The sequence below is a fragment of the Tasmannia lanceolata genome, unplaced genomic scaffold, assembly GCF_043159265.1.
Source record: "Tasmannia lanceolata isolate RefF3 unplaced genomic scaffold, GAP_Taslan_0.1 ptg000008l, whole genome shotgun sequence".
Lineage (NCBI taxonomy): Eukaryota > Viridiplantae > Streptophyta > Magnoliopsida > Canellales > Winteraceae > Tasmannia > Tasmannia lanceolata.
This window is the reverse complement of record NW_027518685.1, coordinates 60336011-60345820: the sequence shown is the minus strand read 5'-3', so window position 1 is coordinate 60345820 and position 9810 is coordinate 60336011. Positions and strand designations below refer to the sequence as shown.

Sequence of the window (9810 nt, the reverse complement as noted above, 5' to 3'; positions counted from 1 at the left end):
TTGGATTTTATCATCATCTCTCTCATTTCTGCCAGGACGAGACTCTCAGTATACTCAACCATCTGGGTAAGGTGAGATGGAATAGGTACAGCGGACTGGTGAGACTAAGGAGTTTAGAGATGGGAGCTTGTTTAGGAGGTATGATGAGTAACTAGGTGAGACTCCTGTCATGTAATTGACAAACACTCGGCTCAATGAGAAGTAATCACATGACAATGTAGTGTGCAAGTTGAAACAAAAGGTAGCACAAACACATCCTTCCCTTAGATAAAATCCGACAGCATAACGGCTGTACATGGAGATGCGATAAGGTAAGGACATGGTTTGTTAACAAGCCTAAAAGGATGATGACCACACTCAAGGTATTTAGAGAAAATTCGGCAGCATGACAGCTATACTAGGAGATGTGGTAAGGTAAGCACATGGTTTGTCAACAAGACTAAAAGGATGATGACCACACTCAAGGTATTTAGAGAAAGTTCGGCAGCATGACAGCTATACTAAATGATGTGGTAAGGTAAGCACATTGTAAGCCCAATGGTCTACTCTCCGATCTTGTTTTGATGATTCTAAACATAATTGATTATGTTCTTGAATACTAATCAATTTGCCATGAAGTGTTGTGATAAGATAGGGTGATCATAGAAGGAACCATCACATCACTTGGTCATGCTTGAAGATGTACCACACAAGAGTCAAAGGAGCTAGAGACCACATGAGACAACTCACCTTGGAAGAACAATCAATGTGGAGCTCACCTCAACACGCTCAAGCAATGCAAGCACATCATAGAAGATCTATGAAGACCAAGACCAAAGATGAGCATAACCATATTTAGACTTGTTGTACATCCTCTCTCTTTGATTTCTAAGTCAAGGCAAAATCTTTCAAATGTATTTTTCAAAACTAACCACACTCCCTTTATTAAAATTAATTGGTTAAGTGAATGGTTATGTGGTGGACCAACAAGTTGGGACCCTCATAACATTCCAAATTATCATAAGATTTGAGTTCCAAAAGCCCAAAGTCAAATAGCAACAAAAACAAAAAAGTCTGCTGATTTTAGGCTTCTCGGAACTCCGAGAAAGTGTCCAGGGAGTATATTTCATAATCCAGTAGTATTTTTCAATTTCTTGCCATTCTCTCAGAACTCCGAGAATGGTTCTCGGAACTCCTAGAACGTCGCGATAGCACAAAAAAGAGCCATTGGGTTTCAAATTAAAAATTGATTTTTAGTATCTTTTGATACTCACACCCCGAAACGGTCATATCTTCTCAAAGGGTTATAAATACACATTCAAGAGGATTATCTATCTCTCTTGAATGATTTGAAAAACATCCTTAAGCATTCAAAGAACTTGCAAACCCCTTTTAGCTTGAGTTTTTGTTTTTTTTCTCCACCAAACTTGCCTTGCACTTGCAGATCATTAGAGTTTGGATTTAGGGCTTTCATTTGCAACCTATTGTGGAGAGCACTCAAGGGGACTTCATTGTGCATCAAGCTTTCAAAAGAAGCCAAGTAATCTTCATCTTCTATTCATTGTAAAGGTGGGTAGGGCATCCTATTTTTAATACCCTAAGGAGTAACGCTTAGAACTCGGTGAAGGAGAGTCGGTGTAAAGGTGTCAAGGGCATCCTCATTTAATACCCCTTGAGAGTGTAATCGCCTAGGAGCCGGGCATCGTGGAGGTCTCACTTAGTGGAAATCCTTGAGGACGATCTCAAGAAGAGTGGAGTAGAGCTTTGCCCGAACCACTATACATCGCTGTGTTCCTTCCTTGTCTTGCACTTTCATTTTTGTTTGGTTTGGCATTTCCTTTTGATTTGATATTATTTGAACTAACCAAAATCTAATCAAGAGAAGAAAAAATCAAATTAGGTTTAATACTTGAATTTTAAAATGGTAGTTCTATAGACCCTTATATCAATTGGTATCAAAGCCTCGTCTCTACTTTGTTTAAAAGATTCTAAAATTGGCAAACTACCCTCAACACCATGAAGGATACTCAAACACTAGGCCACCTTATTTTGATGGAACAAATTATGAATTTTGGAAAACCAAAATGAAAATCTTTTTAACCCAAGATTACCAAATGTGGAGAGCCATTCATAATGGATATACCTTACCCATTAGAAATCTAAATGAATGGACTGAAGCCGAACAACAAGCCTCCAACTGCAATGCCAAAGTCATGAATTCTTTAATTTGTGCTTTGTCACCCGGAGAATTCAATAGAGTTTCAAACTTGAATTCAGCTAAGGAAATTTGGGACTCCTTAGAAGTTACCAATGAGGGAACTAACCAAGTTAAGGAATCTAAAATGAATCATCTATTTAGGCAATATGAACTTTTTCAAAGAGGTAGACTTCTCTCATGGGGGCCCGTCCCCCCGCCTCTCTCGGATCGGCGTCCACAGCCTGGCGACTCTGCTGGGGACATCTTTCGAGATATTGCCTAACTCTGTTAAATTGCCATTTTAATTAATTTTGAAGAAATTTGAGCTAAAGTCAAGTAAAATGTGAACTGTATCGCTTAGAATCTAGGCGCACCAAATAGGTGTTTAAAATAAGGGATTCACACACTGCACAGCATGCATTATCATATTCTTTACTTCTTTCATTATTTTTTTATATTTCTTTCATTGTTTTTCTTTATTGGCTCCATGGGATAGATACAGTGCGTGCCAGATGGGATGTCATTACCCTGATGGGACTGTTGTATCTATTTCCAAGCTATGCGCCGGTGCTGCAGTCGTAAACTCTAGGCGTACTTGTGTTTACAGCAGCCGATGAGCAATGAAGCATACTATGTATAACACTAGGCGTACTTGTGTTATACATCTAAAGTATGGATCATAAGCATAGTACCCGATACATTGAGTCTGGAGCCCTACTTTCATTTTACATATATTATGTATATGAATATATTTGCTGACTTAGTGAAACCCAATTAGAAGTTGCATGTGCTTATATATATATATATATATTGCTTTCATATAAGGACGAACATGTGTTGCTTACACATGTTGGAGCCTAGATTTAGGAGCCATGTCCTATCCATAGATTATTGTAGCTCACCTTGTGTGGCTACAACGTAGTCCTAGTATACTCACATGTCTGTCTTGAGTCAAGTGTCTTGACTCTGCGGGATTATATTTAGAGCTGGTGCCCCTGGTTAGGATATATATGTATATATATGTATATATATTGATTATTAGAGTAGGGCCTACTTATTCAGTGAGGTTTCCTTATCTAATTCGATCAATTCTATCAATCTATCTTCAAGATTTAGACCCGGTCTATGACCTACTTCTGTCATTTTGTGGCCGTGATATTCTTTCTGATCTACTGATCATCTCTGATCATGGATGAAAAATTCAGTATTGCCTATTATATCCTTCTCCTATGATTGATTCTGATATGATTATGTTCCACTTGTTTGATTGCGAGTTTATCTTGCTGACATTCATTCGAGTGTGTGTTCTTGCTGAGAACCTTACTTTATCTTAATCCAGTTGGGATACCCTTTGTGATTAGCAGCTTTAGACCCTCTTTATATAGTGTAGACACCCACATTTTGCTTTACTTTAACCAACAATAACCTAATATATTGATCCATCCTCAAATTTTTTGAAAAAAACAAAATGATAAAGAGATGTACCTGGTGAGATGATTAGATCCGAAAAATTGAAAAATACCCTGATTAGTGAATTTAGTGTGTTAAATCCATGTGAGAACCCCCTCTATCATTGATTTATATGTTTTAGGTCATTAATATCTTGATCTGACTTTACGGATCATCAATCGGGACAAAATAAGCTAGGGTCACTTCATAGCCCGGACCCTGATTCCATTCCGAGACCCGATTTCCGTAAATCGTTAGATCAATGACAGATCTTGACCTGGGTCTCACCATCCAAAACCACCTAACCTCTCCTCTCATCCTAACCATCCAAACCTCACCTAACCTCACCTAACCTCTCCTCTCATCCTAACCACCCAAACCTCACCTAACCTCACCTAACCTCACCTAACCTTACCTAACCTCACCTAACCTTACCTAACCTCACCTAACCTCACCTAACCTCCTATCCCATTCTCCTATAAATACCCTCTCATCCCACCATCCAAGGGAGAAGAAGAAAAAGAATCCCTCTCTTAGAAAATTCATCCCTCTCCCTCATCTCTTCAAGGGTTCGGCCATCCTTGCCGGATCGGGTGATACGTTGGGTGATATATATCAAAAGCAGTCATTATCAAGCAAGGAATCATCTTCAAGGAATTAACATCAAAGAAAAATCAAACACAAAGTGGGTTTTCAAAGAGGTAGGCATTTATTTCAATTCTATGTAGGGTCTGTTTTCATGCATATCTTTTACTTTAAAAGAAAAACCATGTTAGGAAGCATCTGGGATCAATCTTTACTCATTCTTCTTGATGGTAGACTTTGAAGTTATACATGTTTCCCTCTTCTCTTAACCCATCTTATCTTCATTTTTATTTTTCCCTAATGGTTCACACCCTGGTTCCCCCTGGTTAGCCTCTGGTTAGACCCTGGTTGCACCCAGGTTCGTTGCTGGTTGCACCCAGGTTCGATACTGGTTCGCACCCTGGTTCCCTGCTGGTTCGCACTCTGGTTAGACCCTGGTTGCACCCAGGTTCGTTGCTGGTTGCACCCAGGTTCGATACTGGTTCACACCCTGGTTCCCTGCTGGTTCGCACTCTGGTTAGACCCTGGTTGCACCCAGGTTCGCTGCTGGTTGCACCCAGGTTCCCTGCTGGTTGCACCATGGTTCCCCTGCTGGTTCGCACCCTGGTTCCCTGCTGGTTCGCACTCTGGTTAGACCCTGGTTGCACCCAGGTTCGCTGCGGGTTGCACCCAGGTTCCCTGCTGGTTGCACCCTGGTTTCCCTGCTGGTTGCACCCTGGTTCCCCTGCTGGTTCGCACCCTGGTTCCCTGCTGGTTCACACTCTGGTTAGACCCTGGTTGCACCCAGGTTCGCTGCTGGTTGCACCCAGGTTCCCTGCTGGTTGCACCCTGGTTCCCCTGCTGGTTCGCACCCTGGTTCCCTGCTGGTTCGCACCCTGGTGCACCCTGGTCCGCACCCTGGTTTGTACCCTGCTTCCTCCTAGTTAGACCATGGCTAGTCTCGGGTTTGCTCCTAACTTAGACCCGACTCACTTGACCCTAACCATTAACCCAATCCAACCTAACCATTAACCACACCTAAACCCATACCCATAAGCCTTAAACCCTATAACCATAGCCACACATCATACACCACATGCCTTTCATTCATCCACCCAACAGTACCCTCATACACCCCTACAATAGACCCGGCCAACCCAGTTAACCCGGCCATCGGGCCCATTCGGCCCAATTAATTCATTCCCCTTAAGAGCCACTTTGCCCTATTGGTTCCTAAGATACTCCAACCACCCAAACCTCAAGCCGCACCCCAATCCACGCTCAACCAGTTCCAATCCAGTCTAAGCCAAGTCAACCCGCACTTGACCTTGACCATTAACCCAATCCAATCCAACTCAACCATTAACCCCACCTAACCTGACCCTAGCACAACTCAACCGAGTCACATCAACCCAAGCCATACCTTTGTCCACTCACTGAGGCACACCATTTATCCATAAATCTGGTTACATTAAATCTAACCCAGCCAGGCCACCTGCAGCTTAAGTCAAATCGCCCCAATACAATCCATCCAAGTGGGATCCCAACCCAGCTCAACTGAGTCAACTCTAGCCAACCTCCCTAGTCGAGTTGACCCAACTCTCTAGTCGAGTATGCTCAACCTCTTTAACCGATTGGACTCTCCCCTTAGTTGACTCAATCCAATTCCTTAATCAACCCATCCCAATGCAACCGAGTCGCATTCGACCAAGTTGCGGCCTTCCATGTCACAACCGAGTCATTCCCCTATTCTACTAATGCCCTTTTACACCTAATAGAACTTCCTCCCTTTTGCCTAACCAAGTCATATCCCAACACAATCTGAGTCGCATGTCTGAATCCATTTGACCGAATCTCATAAGCCCGCCCATTTTGAATTCCCAAAATTCAAACCCTTGATGATTCCTATATGCTCAATTCTTTGATGCAAATTCCCAATTCCAAAATCCCATTGCTAAATCAATGTTTCTGAATCTCAAGTCCAATGCTCAAATACAAACCCGATTCCTGATCCAAATACCAATCCTGTTTTCCAAAATCCAAGCAACCTCCCCAGCGGAACTACATGTGGCTTGATCCCCATCGCGGGGTACGTAGGCAATTTGGCACTCCCAAGTTCAGTCGCACCTTTCTCTATCTTTCTCATTCCCTCACACTATTTCATCATCTCTTCCATTTTTTTTTTCACTAACCTCGAGAATTTAAATCGATTTGTCTTGTGTCTTTCGGAACCGTTGGATCACGGTTTCCGTCGTAAGGACCCTTAGAGCCCAATTTAGGAACACCGGTGTCGTGTCGTATCCTAAGTTTTAGAGAGTCCTAGAGTTAGGAGTCCAGCCTCATCACGGACGCTTGCTATGTATAGCAACCGTGCCATAGGTCTAGTTACACTAGTCACCCAATCTTTCCCTAGGACAAGCCTAGTAAACTAGGATGTAAGGCAAACCTGCATTAGTCTAAGGGACCATTTGCATTTAGATGAGAATCATATAGCATCTTAGATGAAATCCTAAGATAATAAAATCCTCAACTTGAATTAAATAACTTCTCCTAAAACTGTTGAAACAGTCAATCCCGTCTAGGTCGGTGTCTTAGTTGAGTTAGGCATATGTAACTTAGCTTAGGTGCACCGAACTACGTCGACTCTGATCCCAGTGAGGCTTGGGTACGTAGGCAGCTTGGATGTCTGACGGCATACCACCCGCGAGTCGGCACCACAACAAATTGTGGTGTTTTGGATATTAATTTTCTTGTAAATGCTTAATCAAATCATTTAGGGCTTTCCATGAAATTAGAATTCTAGGAGAACTTTCACTTAGAATGAATCCAGACAAATTAATAAATCAAGATACACATCTAGGATTCACATTGAAATTAGATCATAGGATGCATGTCACTTAGTTCGCACATTAACATAGAGTTGAATGAGCCATTTAAAATAAATTTAAAAAGTTAGCTTTTGGAATCGAAGGCCGATTATCGGGCAGGAATGGTGCATGTGGCGGATAACTCCCCATACCTTCCATTCTCGTAACCAGGTAGCGAGTCTAGATTTCTGGTTAATTTCGGGTCCTAGATCCCACATCTAGGTGGCGACTCTGTCAGTCTCTTTCGTGTGGAATTCGGATTGCCTTAGTGATCCCAAGTTCACATGAAAGACGAATTCAAATCAACAATTAAATGCACACGCCAATCGCGTGGGTACGGGAGACCAAGAGAGAGCGCGTGGCGGCTCGCGCCCCACCCCTCTCGCGGGATCGGGTACCACAGTTTGGCGACTCTGCTGGGGACCACCTAACTTCATTAAAATTTCAAAAGATAATTCATTTGAATTTAATTTAATTGGCTCATAAAAACTCTATACTTGTTAGATTAGTTTGTCTTGTTTTATTTTCTCATCACACTTTACTCAAACTTAATCTAACAAAACCTGAAGGCATCATAGATTGCGCAAACATATTGCACACACTTACATCACTTGCATCTAAACTCTGCATCTCACGTGCACACACGTCCTATTTTAGGAACCCGGAGTGTTATCTAGCATGGTTGACTGGGATTTCATCACCTGGTGCCTCTGTGCTAGAGAAGCATTCCACCCTTAGCCTAGTACCTTTATGGTACGTAAACGGATCTCTTGTTCACGTACTGATACGCCGGACACTGGTACAGTATATCGAACAGGGATTCGCGCTAAGGGAACTCTTGGCCTTACCCCTAGATTAACCCACACATGCATGTAGTATACGAACACATGTGTATCACGTGTGTGAGCCTAGTTTAGGATATCCTACCTATTTGTGTCTAGATTAGGCCGTAGACCATCTTCCAATGGCTACGATCGGTCCTAGGTACACGAACAAAGTCATGAGTCGAGATCCTCTCTCCACTCCGCTTGATTAGGATTAGGGTTGATGCCTTCAGGTCACACTGTTAAAATGTGCGAGATTAAAAAAAAAATTTCCTTTAGGGGTTAGGATATAAATCCTATCATTTCCAAAGATCTCATAGGATTAGTCATTCTTGATCTATCCGTTGAAAGCAATCTTATGCTATCTCATCTAATCTTTCGATCGTATGCCTTTCATTCTTCTATCGTATGATTCGATCATGTATTCATACTTTCCTTGTACTGGCAGGAACTTATCCCAATCTCGTGTTCATGTAATCCTGATCATTCTTATATCCCTTCTCTTGGCTTACGGGCACTATGTCTACTCGTACAATTCTTGATTGGATCCGTGGTACATTAAGAGAATCCCATATCTACGCCATAAGTGAACAAGAGAAAAATCTCTTCGGCTACGTGGCAACCATCAAGCTCGATTGGGGATTACTCTATGCCGCATCAGAGTGTTGGGATCCCGATCATCATGTCTTCCATTTTGGCAACCAAGAAATGTGTCCCACCTTTGAAGAATGGTGTGCCTTATTGGAATATCCTGTGGATGGCCCTCTAGTGAAGCCATCCTGTGTTCCAGATTATCGTCCTTTGTTCCTTTGCTTGATGGATAATCCAGATGAATCCATGAACTCTTTCATGAAAGGCCAAAAAGTGTCCATGCAGCGACTGATTGACATTTACCCTCCTGTTGGATACATTGGTGCTGTTGATATTCAAAAAGCTCGACGGCGCGCTTTGAGATTCTGCTCCTTTGCTAGGTTCCTCACTGTCCAGCCTTCTCGCTTTGCGTCAGCTGTTCTTCTGGACCTCGTTGATCAAATGGATCGTGGCGCCAATCCAATTCCTACTATGCTTGCAGAAACTTTCAATGGATTGGATGATATGGCTCACCTTCGTGCCAGTTCAGGTCCAAGCTCTTATATTCGCTCTTTCGTTGGGTCTTTCTCAGGATGTCCTGCATTACTTCAAGTGTGGTTATGCCACAAGCTAAAAATTGCAGCTCCTGTCCATTTTGATCATACGTTATACACCTTCAGTGAATGGCGTCATGATGTTTCTTTCGATCATAAAAGCGATTGGGTTGAATGGTTAAATTCTCGCCAAGAAGATCAGATTTATTGGCAAATTCCCGGAATCCAAGAAGCTGTCTTCAACACCGGAGAAGCTAACTACGTTCGCCTTCTTGGTCTCAAAAAGACTTCCTTTTATGTTCCTGCCAGGATTCAGCGTCAGTATGGAAGGGAGCAATCCATTGTGCCTCCCCTTCATCATTTCTATCCGCCTGAGGGTCTCAAGCCCAAGATTGTCAAAGCTGTTTCATCTGCTTGGGATGCAAGAATCATCAAACCTTTAAAGGAGTCAGTTGAGGAAGATTGTCGTCCGAAGAAGAAGTCTAAAGAGAATGCTTAGTTCCATGTTTATCTTTGAAAGATTGAACCATGTACTCAAATGATTGATCAATAAAGTCCATCCTTCTCTTTCATTATCTTTGTCTATGTGTGCATCATCGTCTATTCTTCTCTCTGATTTTAAAATATGTCTTTCGAATATTACAGGGCAATAAACATCATAGCTAACCCTAATACTCCTTGGGTTCGGGTCTCTTCGAGGTTAGAGAGGAAATCTGTTTCTCCGCCACCTTCTCTAAGAACCCCAGCATCTCCTTCTTTCCCGTCCTCATCCTCACCAATGGCAGACAACCAAGATGGTCTTCCAC

At 42.4% G+C, this 9810-nt stretch overlaps 1 protein-coding gene across 1 annotated transcript; it reads left to right on the top strand.

The window, feature by feature from the left end:
• The first annotated feature begins 3921 nt into the window (after positions 1–3921).
• On the top strand, positions 3922–9518 carry LOC143885405 (uncharacterized). Its single transcript, XM_077389562.1, has 2 exons — positions 3922–4326; positions 8329–9518. Exon 2 carries the CDS (start codon positions 8400–8402, stop codon positions 9501–9503), a length of 1104 nt encoding a protein of 367 aa, XP_077245677.1. The 5' UTR covers positions 3922–4326; positions 8329–8399; the 3' UTR covers positions 9504–9518.
• Positions 9519–9810: the final 292 nt, after the last annotated feature.